The sequence below is a fragment of the Tympanuchus pallidicinctus genome, unplaced genomic scaffold (assembly GCF_026119805.1).
Source record: "Tympanuchus pallidicinctus isolate F22 unplaced genomic scaffold, pur_lepc_1.0 scaffold6, whole genome shotgun sequence".
NCBI classification, from domain to species: domain Eukaryota; kingdom Metazoa; phylum Chordata; class Aves; order Galliformes; family Phasianidae; genus Tympanuchus; species Tympanuchus pallidicinctus.
The window spans coordinates 13,899,414-13,913,356 of record NW_026294780.1 but is presented as its reverse complement, the minus strand read 5'-3'; the positions used below and the strand labels follow the sequence as shown (position 1 = coordinate 13,913,356).

The following is a 13,943-nucleotide window of genomic DNA, read 5'->3' as shown; positions in this document are numbered from 1 at the left end:
GGGGAATAAGCAAATTAAATTTAAAGAATTACTTAGAAATCAACAGGGAATAAAATAGAAAATATGCTGCAGAGTTGTACAATAACATATGGCATCCTTTTTTCATGGGTAATGTGTCTCTGTCTCCTGCAAAAACAAGTCTCAAACAGCAGGAGAGCTCAAAGGTGTACATGCAGCATCAGAGGTAAGGAGAGGGCTCTGTACAGTTAGAGATCAGATGACAAGAATTCTTAACTTGATAAAGATGTTACAACTTTTATACTGGAAGTGGAACCTCCAGTTAGCTTTCTCGTCTTTCAAGCAATGAGAAGGTTTAAAAAAAGGCACGTTGGCAGAAAGCTGAGCAGAAGATAGGCAGGCACTTGTAGTTGGAGTAGTTTATATCATTTTCAAGCATTCTGCAAGGAGCAAGACAAAAAAAAAAAAAAAAAAAAAGGCCAGATAATGGTGGCTGAACTCAAAGGAGCACTGAAGGAACGGAAAGGTACTGCTGACTATACAAGAGCATTTAAAAGTTAGTTAATATGTGAGAGTGACAGGCTGCAGCATGGGTGTCTAACCTCTCGGCTTGTCTGGGCTGCACTGAGTGAAGAGAAATTGTCTGGGGCTGCATCTGTGGAGGCTGTTCTGAAAGTAATGCCTCCTAATTATTTCCATGGAAATTTCCAGACACAGTAGCACTGTTTAGTGGATTGAATTCTCAGCTACAAAATGCTGTTTTTCAACACAGTCACAGCTATTACCTGTGCATTTTCGCTTGCAATGAACACGAGCCTGCATGCTGTGCTTGTAACAATCCTGTAGCAACCTGCCATCTCTGCTGCTGAAACGCACTACTCAGCACCTCGCTGTACTCACATCCGCTGTTTGATCTCCATGTCAACGGTCAGCAACTGTAGATGAATGGCAGTGCATGCCATTTTTTCCACATGGAGGAATTCAGTGATTCACTTTTGCTTCATCCACCATTGTGTCAAGCTGCCCTTTGCTGCAATCTGTCACACAGCAACAACATGTAACAGATATTACAGAATCACAGAATGGCCCGGGTTGGAAGGGACCTCAAGGATCATGAATTTCCAACCCCCCTGCCACATGCAGGGCCACCAACCTCCCCATTTAATACTAGACCAGGCTGCCCAGGGCCCCATCCACCCTGGCCTTGAACACCTCCAGGGACGGGGCATCCACAGCCTCTCTGGGCAGCCTGTTCCAGCACCTCATCACTCTCTCTGTAAAGAACAATATTCGTCAAAGGTTCAGCCTCTGCTGCCGTACCACCATCATCTGCCTCTGACACTGTGGGCCAACATCATAGCTTGGGAAGTATTACTTTTGGAACAGCCCTCATAAAATGTGTAATATAGGTAATGTGTATAAGTAACAAAACTTTTTTATTTATTTAAAACATACAAAAGAGAATAATAAAAGCATAGTGCTGTTGGGATACATGACCCTGTTTTTGTGACACTGATGCGTCAGTCAGGTTCGATGGCAGTTCTCAGTGAGCTCTCCAAGTGTTCGTCCGAGGTTCGTCAGATGAAATCTTACTCTTGTGCTTCATCATAGAGTTTAGTTGTTCACAAATGTGCGTACTGCCAAAAGTGGTGACATGAATAAGGTGTGACTACGAAGCGAGGGATATGTTCTCTCTGCTAAGAGAGAGCTTCTGAAAGTCCAGTAGGTAGACATGATCAGATTATGGATTGCAGTTCTGTATGTTCCATTTGAAAACTCACACCTATGAATTTGATTTAGATTCAGGTGATTTACATCAACTGAAAATGGAGTTGCAACTAAACAAAAAAATTGATTCTCCTCTTGGCAATCTTGAAATCTGTTCTCAAATTCATTTATCACAACAGAAAGCGTGGCTGCATGTTTTTCTCTATTCACAGGACTGTGCTCAGCCAGTGTATCAAAACCCATAAATTTTGTTGCCATCACTTGAGCTGGCACTGCACTGCATCCTGTGCCCTAGTTTCATCCTGGATGGGGTTAAGAGTGTACCAATATTCAATTGGTGCTGAGTGATGGCTGTGCTGGGCCAGCTGCCCTAGACTGGGGGCTGCTCCATGGGGCAGAACCACCACCACGATGGTTCAGGGCAGGGGGCGGCTTGCAGTGTGAGCTGTGTGTGGCCACACACAGTCTGTGGGCTGTGGGTTGGACTTGCCTTGACTGTAGCATCCCGAGAAGCTGTGTGTGGGACCAACAGTAGATTCTGGTGCAAAGCTGTCAAGTTTGTCATGGTATAGGAATGGCAGCTAGGAAGTACAAGCCTTTGGGAAAGCAAGGCCTTCAGAATTGAGTTTTCTTCAACTTTCAGTTGATTAAGTGCATTCATTAGAGAGATGGAGAGTATCATGGACTGATCACGGACTATCTTTGTATGAGATAATGGGAAAAAGAAAGGCAAAGGAAGCTGTGCCGTGCCCTTCTAACTCCATTGGCCCCTTTAAAAGAGATTTGAGGGAAAGAACTGTCAAACCTCTAATCTTGTTTGCCCCGTGAATCTTTCCTGGTATCTTGTGGTATTGTTCATTTTTTTGGTTGTTGCTTGTTGGTTGGGTTTTTAGGAGGGTAAAGGGGGACGGAGACAGGGACATGACTGTCTTGGAACGTCAGATTTCGAAGGATACCCGATGTTGTATTTTTGTCTTATATAGTTAAAATGTAACCATCAGTGGCGACTGTGGATAGCTTATGAACAGGAAAATAACAGTTTTCCCTTCAGGGTTGGTCTGCATTTGTTCACATGTGTTTTGCTCAAATTCTGGCTTCTTGTAGACTTCTTTAATTCTCTCCAGCTGGAAGGGATCACCTAGGAGAAAGAGGAAGGTTGGAATTACTCTGTTGGAAAGTCCATGCTAAACAAATGTAATCTCTTGTAGATCAGCATGCCTCAGAAGGGTATGTCAGATGCTGGGGAATTGGGCATGGTTTTTAAGTGGTTAGGCAAAAGACTTTGGTAGCCACTAAGGAGAATTGGGTTGAAGAGGAGGGGAATATGCCTTCTATCATAAACCTGTTAGCTCTACTACTGTGCTTTGGCAGAATAAGTGAACCGCAAGGAGTTAAGTCATGCTCATACTAGATCACTGAGATGATTACACAAAAGGAAGGGGAGAAAAATATATTAGGAATCTTAATTTCTTTCTGCTTCAAGAGCATGAATGCTGCATTCATTTTGGCTTTCTGTGGCGCTCAGAGCTAGTTTCTGTTAGTAAGCCTTGGTAATACTTATGAAACTGGAATTGCAAAAATAATACAGTTTGGCTGACATGCAGATTTCTACTTCTATTTGTTTTTAGGAGTTGTTTCTCTATTGGCTGTTCATCCCTCTACAGTAAATACACTCGGAAAACAGCTCCTGCCAAAAACATTTGGACGGTCTAATGTCAACATTGCACAACAAGTGGTAAGGAGATGTGTTGTTTTCTTTTAACTTACGTGCTGTAAATCTTAGTTGCTGATATTCAGTATCACTTGTCATGTGCAGATTGTCTAAATGTTTCTAGCTTTAATAGACTCACTAAATTAGAACAAATGTGCTTTTGCAGAAGGAAATGAGAAAATGACATTCAGATCAATAGGCAGATACCTGAATATTCAGATTGCTTTCTTTTTTGGTAGTGTTGCCACTTTTAATCAGTGGCTCTTTCACTTGTTCCTTTGAAATCTGTCATAGAGACATGTAAATGAATTCTTCTAGCACGTTTTTAGTGAGATTGAAGTCAAGTGGAACAAAATTGAAAGCAATTTTGAAAGCGAAGTTTTCTTTATTCTAAATTGAGGTATCCTTTTGCTTTAACTTTTACTGTTGTTTTGTGTGAGGCATATGAAATTAGGATTCAAGGAATCTAATAATGAAGTTGAAAATACACAGGTTATAAGAAGCCACTTCTGTAGTGATCAGAATTAAAATGTGGTGATCTGAAGAGAGTAAGTCTCAAGGTTTCCATCTTATGGAAAGCAACTGTATTGTGTAAAGATCTGAAAGTTAATTTGTCTTACGTTTGAGTTTCTTGATACAAAAACAGTTTACCATCCCCCTTTCCCAACTCTTAAGCTCTAAGGAGCAAGACTGCCTAAATCTATAAACTGTACCACTTCAACTGTACAGCTGTTGTGGAAAGTCTAGTCCCTCTAGTCCTATCTTTATAACTGCTTACCAGCTGTGCTTTGAAATTGTTACCATGCTCAGAGAGCTGCTCTGGTGTAACTGTCAATTTGAAGAGCACAGCGAGGGAGAAGAGCAAAACCAACAAGCCAAGAAAAAAAGCAAAGCAATGAGAAACCCACAAACCTCTACAGTCTCCCATGTCCTGAATTGAACTACAATATCTACATTCAAGTCTTGAGGTTCACATAATTTGAAGAGTCCCATACGAGATAGACTAAAGATTGTTGATTAACGAAGTGTCAGTGAAACTGCAGATTATTCATTGTATGCATTTCCAGTAGCAGTGGTGAATTCAGTGCTTCCAGCAATTGCTTGAAAGGTAGAGGTTATTAAAATGAGTTTAGCTGAGTTCACCTCTTCAATAAGAGATATTTTATCAATAAATATCCAAGTACAGAGCTGTTAGATATTCTTTTAATTTAAATGCAGTAACTAGCAGTAGGAAGAGAATGGTTTTTTCTGCATATCACAGTGGCACGTAGTTTGTCTTCTGGACATTACTCTGAGGCTGTATACTTGAGGCTGTGTACTTGAGTTTAATGTTGAAAATGAAACATTCTTTTTGGTAACATGGAAGACTTTTTCTTAAGTTATCAAAACGAGGGTTTGATAATGAAATGACAAGCTATCTGATGCCTTTTTAAACTTTGAAGGTTGAGTAAATAAAGGTTTACAGTCCTGTGTGTGTACATATGCACTAATTATACATCTGTAAATTGTCTTCACCGCGTTTAATTGACAAATGCTCGTGTACTTTCAGTCTTGCACAGTAACATGAAATTGCTTTTCTTCATGGTGTCTTTCTTAGTGTGATCACTGTGTGAAATTCATGCTTGCAGTGAAGAATTTGTCAGCATTTAAAGTGTTACTCTAAACATTTTAAGTAAGAAAAAAGATGGCCCATATCAGCATATTTGTATTGACTCTTATTGGTACAAAATAAGATGCTTACTTTTATGTTGGCAGAGAAGAGATGGAGTTCTTGTTCAATCTCAAGTGTATATTGAGAGGAAATTTTTGGATAAAATTATGCTGGCCTTATAATTCAGAATGATAGCAAGAAAAAGCTAAACCTGGAAACTGAGGAGATAATTGTTTTTTTTCCCAATAAGCAAGATGTTCTTGGTAAAGAATTGAGTTTGCTTGTGGCCCTGATCAACTTTTTAACATCTGTCTGGTAAAACCATGTTTTTAATACTTAAATATTTAATTTTCTGAGCTTGTATTCTTGTTCAGTTGGTATTATTTCTTCTCAGGAGAAAAATGTTAATGGTGACAGCACTGTAGTACAGTGAAGTGGATTGTGAAGGCTGTCATGCCTGTTCTTTTCCATTTTTTTGATCTTCTTTATTCTTAAGGAACTGAATTTTAATCTCATTCTTCGTAAATCCAAAAACATTTTAAAAATGTAGAGATACAGTGGATTTCTGCTTTGACTTCATTCTTTGCCTCTTCCCTTTCTGTTTTCCCTAAAATTCCAACTATATTTGTTCTGTTATCCTCTTATGATTCCATTTGTAAGCTTTCATATTAAGATGTTCCCAGTGCCCCAGTGACTTCATTCTACTGAGCTCTTAATGTTATTTTAATGCAAAGTTATGATCATCTGTGAACTCGTGAGTAACCTAGGGTTATCAGCATTTCTTTTAAGGAGACAATAAGAATACCAAATAATTCTTAGACTGAATCTAAATCTGAATCAAATAATTCTTAGACTAAATCTGAAACTCTAGGCTGTGGGGTCTTCCTTAATTGTCAGTCCATACTTGTTTAGCTTTGAATAAGACACTTGATATCGACATCCTCTTTGTTCAAGATTCTTCACTTAGTTACCAGTAGAGGCTTACAAGTTATTTATGGAATTCTGGAGTATTTCTGCATTTCACGTCCTTGAAATACGGAAAAGAAAATCTTGGATGTTTGGAAGCAGTGTAACGAGAGAGGACCTTGGAACCAAAAGTGCAAATTCTAAGCTTCCGTGGAAGCTGTGTTTAAAAACTGGTGGAGATGCAACTTTCAGCAAAAAAAAAAAGAAAATTGCTGATCTTTTTTTCCTGGTGGTCACTGTGACAGTAATTGGATTTCGAACAGTTATTTGCAAAGAAGAGCAAGTAACCCCACATTGAACAATTTCATTTTTGCCTGTGGGATTTATCTATTCCTCTGTGTTCTGTAGAGAAACTGAACAGTCTTAACATAGGATTGTTCATTATAAGAAGAATTTTAAGTATTAAAGAGGAATGTTAGACTTCTTACGGATACTTAGAAAATTTCTAAGTTTCTCTATCCCTCACCTATATTATTTGCATAACACATGAACTTAGATCTGAGCCATACCCTTTATGTGAAAGCGCGGGCTTTCAAAACCTATAGCATAAAAGTGTATTATTCTGGCTAGTTTGTAAACTTCTTGAGATGGAATGCTGAGCAGGTTTTGAATTTGCCAAACAGACTTCAGTTTTCCACGTTAGCCTGTGGGGTTATCCACTTACTCTGTACTGCTCAATGTTTAGCAGTAGTACTGAGCACAGTAGATTTCCAGCATTTGCTGCTGCCAACTGATTTGCTTTTCTCGGAGCTTTGTAATTCTGCTTGCTCCCCTGTGCTGGCTTGGCCTCTCATCCAGCTGCACAATCTTAGGTATTCTAGATGTAGCATCAGGCTGGTGGTGGGAGTGTTTGTGGAATTGGGAAGCCAAGGCATAGAGGGGGACCCTTTAAATTTGACCTCTGCAAGCAGGCTGTTAAGTAATCTCTTCCAGTCCTCTGTCATCAGAAGAAACAGAGATTGGCTACTAGATTTCCTCTGTTCTCTCTATTGTGTGTGTTATGTGAGTGGCACACCGGCAGTCTTCATGGCATTCTGAGATGTTGGTGAACCAGACTTGTTTGGTTTCTTTTTCCATGAGATTAGTGAAAGGGTTGTTGGCAGAATCACACCTCGGTAGCTGCAGGAATTCCAGTTACCTAAGAGCAAAAAAACCAGCAAGTGGGATCAGACATTTAGAACGTGCCTGGAAGATGCTTATTCCAGCTCTTCTTAAAAATGTTCTTTCAGAAATGGCCTAACTATAGCTATAATATAGGTAGTTTCTCAGTGAGGAAGAAAGACACACCTTTCTTTATCTTCACTTCTAATGTATTCTTGTTTTCAGCTCTGCAGTGAGAGAGGCTGCCTGTAGGAGAGAATTCCTTGCAACTGCACTATTTTCTTTCAGCTTTTACTGATTTTCAAATCTTGTTCTGTACATTTATATTTTAACAGTAATTTACAGCAGCATCTTCACATGTAGTCTGGCAGGGTTTTTTGTTGTGTTTGCAATTGTAAGAAACCCAGTAAGCATGAAAAGCTCATTTTGGAAGGATAAAATATAAATGATTATTGCTTAAGGAGTGTTTTAACCCTGTGATGTGTGGTCTGAAGGCATTTTGCTAACGTGTCTTAAGTTGAAAGCATTTTTTATTCTTGAATAATGCGTCATGAGTAATACAGCATCTGAATATCTTGGGGTAGTTACTGTTATTTTCCAAATGATTTTTATCTTTGTTGTAGGTTATCGGTACACCTCAGCGACCTTCAGTGCCAAATACTATCCTGGTAGGAAGTCCACATACACCTAACACACATTTTGTATCACAAAACCAGACTGCAGATTCTTCGCCGTGGTCTGCTGGGTGAGCAAAATAAAAGTTACAGAGGATCAATAAGTTACTTAGAATTTTTGCTCTAAATGTTTGTTGCGACAGCGTATGCGCTCTTCATGGGGGAAAGCAGCATGGGAAAGACAGTCTGTTTACCTTCAAATCAGGAGCACTTCAATGTGTAAGTGTGCTGTACTAAAATCAGATGCAGTTACACAAGAGTGATGTCATCTCATGTCATAAAAGCAACTGGGATGTTTCTGTGAACACTGACAGGTGTTCTCACATTACTTATTTTTCAAGAATTCGGCTCCTGAAAGGGCATAGGAATTCATCTGAGGCGACTCAGCTTTTAGTTTCACATTTCTGTTTGGCTGGAGGATGTCCAGAAATATACTTCAGATTGAATGAGTATATCCTGAATTACCATTTGAGTTAAGAACTTGACCCTTACTGGGGAAAAAAAAACAGATACAGTGACTGCATTCGTCTGGTGTGTCTGAACAGCAAGATAATCATTAGTTACTTTAAATTTTAAAAGGGAGAGGATGGAATCGTACCAAAAACATGTTGGGAAGGGTGAGGAGTAGAAAAAAAGGGAAGACCTTGGCTTTTCACAGCAGTGTGTCTATATTTGAAAAAGAGCTGTTGAGTGTTCCAAAGTTCAAATCGTCTTAAACAACGTGTTATATGTATGTTTAGGAAGCGGAACAGAAAAGGAGAGAAGAGCGGCACGGGTTTACGTCATTTCTCTATGAAGGTCTGTGAGAAGGTACAAAGAAAAGGAACCACCTCATACAATGAGGTGGCAGACGAGTTGGTTGCAGAATTCACTACCCCTGATGATCACATTTCACCAAATGAATCAGTGAGTATATGGGAGGCTAGTTACATGTGAACTGAATGGGGAGACTTAGATTTCTTTTCCCACTACCAAATTAAACAGCTCAGATAATAGCCAAGTTTACTCATTTGCTGTAATGTATTTATTTTCAAATGTTTTTGTCATTTGTCAGGTATGTTTTTGATTAATGCACTATGTCTACAGCAGGCTTACGACCAGAAGAACATTAGACGACGTGTCTATGATGCCTTAAATGTCCTCATGGCCATGAACATTATCTCTAAGGAGAAGAAGGAAATCAAATGGATTGGTCTACCTACAAACTCGGCTCAGGAATGTCAGAATTTAGAGGTAAGTGTATGGGAAATTCACAATGGATTTGTTTGATTAAAAACTTGAATTCGTTTTTATTCTACATGTGCATATGATCTTCTGAGATAAAAAGCAGAATAATTTGGTCCCTTCTGACTTTCTTTCTAATTTGCATTTACAGAATATGCATCTAAGCTTCCAGATTGCTTGAATATTTATTTATTTATTTTAAGTAATTCAAGTTGTTCTAATTAGAAGTAAATCAAAGCGAGTGATTAATGTGTATTTCCAACATTACACTAGTGGTAATCAAGAGTCAGGAATACTGTTTTCTTCAGATGCCAGACAAGTAATGCATCTGCAGCAATAGATGTTAAATGTCAATCAATAGATGCAAATAGTGCATGATCCTTCTTTATTGCTGTAGGTCGCTTTTGTTTCTGATAGTCAGGCAAATACATCAGCATTTTCTTACTACAAGCCTTAGAAGTTAAATGTTTTATACTGAGTGTTATTCCTGAGTTTTGGCTGAATTTTTCTATTGTCTTTATAAGCATTCTAAGAGTCCCACATTTGCAGGATAGTGAATGAAAGATATTTAAATAAATCAATTTGTGAGAAGAGAATGAGGTGTTTGTGTTTATTCCTGGTAAGTTTTTCAGTAGAACTTAAAAGCTGTGTAGAAGCAGACAAGTGAGAAAAACATTTTTGAATCTGTCTACAGAGGGGGATGATTCTATGAAATGTTTTGGGTTTTTTTTTTGCTATTGCTAACCTTCTTTCAGTTAGCAGTGTTATTGTGTTCAGATGAAGAAAGTACAGCAGATCTAATTAGTGCTTAATATTGTGGGAATGTAAGCAGCTTCGTTTCTTTAAGCATTTTTCTCCAATAGCTTCAATATCAGGAGGATATACCAAATAGATCATTCTGGTCCACATGCTTTTTGCCTCCCTCACAGAATATGGGTAACTCTTTGAGGCATATCTTCCACTTACAAAGATGTTTTTATGCTCTTCCTTCTGTATTCTTTATTCCTGGATGTCCTAACTCTTCTCTTTGTTATAGTTTCCATCAGTAGTACTGATGTAAGACTTTGTAGGTCTCTGCATCTTCAGTAGAACATTAGTGACTGACACACTTGTTGCCTTCATTTCTCTGGTATTTAAACAATTTAAGGGGAGAAAATGTTGATACGAAACACTATTTAAAACCTACAAACTAATCAGTTCATTCACTGTCTTAAGGTGGAGAAACAGAGAAGACTTGAAAGAATAAAGCAAAAACAATCTCAACTACAAGAACTCATTCTACAGGTACAGTCAAGGTACTCTTGTCTATAGGGCAAGGTAACTTACATCTGTATTCCTGTTGTTTTGTGCCAGTGGGGAAAGGGAGACATTTCAGAAGGCTAGAAGTGAGATTTGGGGTAAAAGTAGCACTGGGACCACAGTGTTGACTGTTGTTTCTGGCGAAGATACCAACTTTCTATGAGCTATGATGGTTTTTTTTTTTCCTGTAGTTGTATGTTTAAAGAGAATTTATGCTGTCAGGACCAGTAATTGATATTGTACTCCTTGGAGTTGTCCAGTGAATGTTTTTCTGCAGTAGTCCTCAGATAAAATAGCTTGACTGTAACAGGTCATCTCTCGTAATGATCTTTATCTTGCCTTTCTTGAATGTTGCTGCCCTGCTGGGTAGGTGGCTTAATTGTATTGGAACAGTTGCTAAATGGCAACTTGAACTTCCCAGATTCCACCTAGTATTTTATAGGAAGCAGTAATCCCCTAAGTCATTGTACTGCTGGTTCACTATAGTGTATTAGTTGTGCTGTGTATGCAGTAAGAATGAGAATCTCAGGGAGGGCGTGCAGAAAGAAAAGACAGTTGTGTATCTGCAATTTCTACAACTATCCGATATTTATCAGCGTTTGTTGGCTTTGTATTTACATTATTTTTTATAAATTCCCATTTATTTCATTTTACTCCATGACCGACCAGAAATACAGCATTTTTAGTTTGGTAGCTTAGTGTAAGATGTTAATGTAACTTGAGTTTTTGTAGTTAACTGGAATAATTTTAAAGAATGGCAAACATAAGAACTAAAATACAAATATTCCATTCATATGGAAATTCCATTCTGAGGAAATTCAAGGTGAAATTACAAATCTTAGTTGAATGTTCCAGAAATGTAATATCAGACACTCACATCCCATACTTTAACTGTTTCAAGCATATAATTTCAGCAAAAATACAGTCTTACTAATTCAACTATTGTTGTGGAATGTGATAGCTAGTAGGGAATACTAAACAAAGTGGAAGTATGAAGCTGTATGAAACTTGATTTTTTACAGTTGTTGTCTTTTCTCTCTGTCAAAATTCTATTCAGGGATCTGTAGTGATGAAATTAATAGAAAATGCTTTTTTTTCCCCTCAATTTTTATCATGTTTTTAATACTATGATTTTTGGTTTTTTTTCTTGCATCTTAAAGTTCAGGAATGTGGTGAACCTTTTTTATTCACTTCTCTGTTCATGTGCTGCTGGTACTCACTGAGAGATTTTTTAGGTTAATTGAATCTTGAAATTTTAATTCAGAATTCCATATTTCCATTGCTTTTTGTAGCAAATTGCCTTCAAGAACCTCGTTCAGCGAAATCGTCAGGCAGAACAGCAGGCAAATCGACCGCCACCTTCCAATTCTGTCATCCATTTGCCATTCATCATTGTGAACACCAGCAAGAAAACAGTGATTGACTGCAGTATTTCAAATGACAAGTGAGTTAACAAAGCTTTCTCTCTGGCTTTTGGTACAGCTATGAGTTCTGTATCTGTATTAATTCTGTACGAAGAATTAATCTGTATTTGTTCAAATGGAATACAAATAAATTGTGCCTTTTACAGATTGCCAACGTGCAGTTAAACTTAGTAATGTTGAATAGAGCTTTGTAATGGAAAGAATAATAGTGTTCAGATTTAGTAATGTAAGATTTATGAACTAGAAATTTTAGAAGCCAAGTAAGGCAGTTCTACTTAAGTTGTATACAATGCTGCATTAGCAAGGAGTGTCAGCTTGGCCCTAACATGAAGTACGGCCAGAAGACTTGACTGTATTTTGTTTTTAAAACTGCTGTTCCTTGCTTTCAGTTCAAAAATCTAAGTTTTTCAACTAAGACTGAATGTAGTAGTGGTTTCTGCTTGCACTATTAGGTTACCATAAAGCTTAAAAAACCAAAAATTATTGCTTGCTAAACAGTCAACTGTTGCCAGTAAAAAGAGAGGAATAGGAGAAATATTTATTGATGTGCAAAATATTTAACTAAACGTTTAACCAAAACTTTCAACATCTGTTAAACGTGTTAAAGATTATATAGTATGCAGAATTTTAAATTTAATTGAGCTTATGTTTAATGTTAGCTGAAATTTTGATTTAAGGTTACTGTGTATGATTTTTAATTATTTGCTGTCAAATACATGTATCTTGAAAATTGTGATTACTTAAGAAGGTGTGTCACTGACACTGTGTTAAGCTTTTGAAGTTCTGCAATTCCTGAAATTAGAAGTGTCTGGTAAGATAGTTAAAGTAATTCAAGCTAATGGAGACATTTTTCTTCTACAGGTTTGAGTATCTATTTAATTTTGACAATACTTTTGAAATTCACGATGATATAGAAGTACTAAAACGAATGGGAATGGCCTGTGGGCTAGAATCTGGAAGCTGTTCAGCAGAGGACCTAAAAATTGCAAGGAGTTTGGTTCCCAAAGCTTTGGAACCATATGTGACAGGTTAGTTAGTGTAAGAAGAACTATTTTGTTTTCCTTCTATTTTAGTTTCCTTTCTTTTTTTTTTTATGAAATCATGAAAATGTTTCAGCTAATTTCCACTGTTTTATGCTGTAGATTTATAAGTTGTCAGATGTTTGTGCTTTTTAATATACTTTGGGGAATAAATAACATTCTTAGCAAACGGACTGTTGCTGTTTACAGCACCACTTTTTGCATTGCTCCGTGCAGTCTTTTCATTATGTAATTTGGTGAGGTTTTTTTGAGGACATTACTCGTAGTTGATTCATCTGCAAAGGGAGAAGGTAGTAAGTGTGAACTTGCTTATGGCTTCATTTTATTTATTCATTTTCCATACACAGAATAGTGAAGACATCTGGCTTGTCCACTTCAAAATCATACTCATTTTGAAATGTTGCAGTCACTAGGTTGTTAATTAAGAAATGTTGGGTGTAGGGCATCAATATGTTTCGTTGTATTGGCTGCAAGACTCATTCTCTGGACTCCATAAAGAATAAAGCATTTTTACTGAATTAGGTGATTGTGCTTCGAAGTGTTGAGATCTGTATGTTTGTTTTTACAGAAATGGCTCAGGGATCAATCAGCAGTGTATATGTCACATCTTCGTCAGGTTCTGCATCAAATGGCACAAGATTTTCAGCCAGGTGAGATGGAATTACTGATAAATGTTTAAAATCTGTCAGCATGAAGAAAAATTAACTTCATCTGAAATATTTTGTGAAACTAGTTATGGTTTGATTAAATGTTGTGTGGAGTGTGCTCAAGTTTATCCCTGGAAATTGCTTTAATTTGACTATTGGTGTTTCTTCACAATGTCAACAAAGAAACTTTTTTAAAAGTATTGGAAAATAAACTGAATAGGCAGGTATTAATTTTATTTAGATTTGAGTCTGTGACAAGAAAACAGATACTTCTAAGACCTGACCAGGGCAGTTCTCACTTGGTTATTGGTATCTAGCACAAAACAGATTTTTGTCTTTGAACTTTAAACCACATCATACACTGGTAGAATGACAAGTCACGTCTTTTATGTAACCTTGTACAGATATATGCTATTTCAGAGCTTAACTGATGTTTTATTCTCTTGCCATACAAGAGAATTACTACCTTATGTACTACCTTACTACCTTATGTAGTAACTACTGACAAGTTTTTTTGTCA

At 37.4% G+C, this 13,943-nt stretch overlaps 1 protein-coding gene across 3 annotated transcripts in view; it reads left to right on the top strand.

Annotated features, from left to right (window-relative positions):
• The window catches only part of TFDP1 (transcription factor Dp-1), a 40,935-nt gene that overhangs the window by 23,493 nt on the left and 3,499 nt on the right, over nucleotides 1-13,943 (top strand). For 2 of the 3 annotated variants that reach the window (XM_052664514.1, XM_052664516.1), the window contains exons 4-11: nucleotides 3,315-3,421; nucleotides 7,739-7,860; nucleotides 8,530-8,695; nucleotides 8,876-9,022; nucleotides 10,229-10,297; nucleotides 11,605-11,756; nucleotides 12,598-12,764; nucleotides 13,345-13,426. In XM_052664514.1, coding sequence (XP_052520474.1) covers nucleotides 3,315-3,421; nucleotides 7,739-7,860; nucleotides 8,530-8,695; nucleotides 8,876-9,022; nucleotides 10,229-10,297; nucleotides 11,605-11,756; nucleotides 12,598-12,764; nucleotides 13,345-13,426 — 1,012 coding nt within the window. The remainder of the gene's footprint in view (nucleotides 1-3,314; nucleotides 3,422-7,738; nucleotides 7,861-8,529; nucleotides 8,696-8,875; nucleotides 9,023-10,228; nucleotides 10,298-11,604; nucleotides 11,757-12,597; nucleotides 12,765-13,344; nucleotides 13,427-13,943) is intronic. The other variant, XM_052664517.1, reaches the window with a different exon arrangement.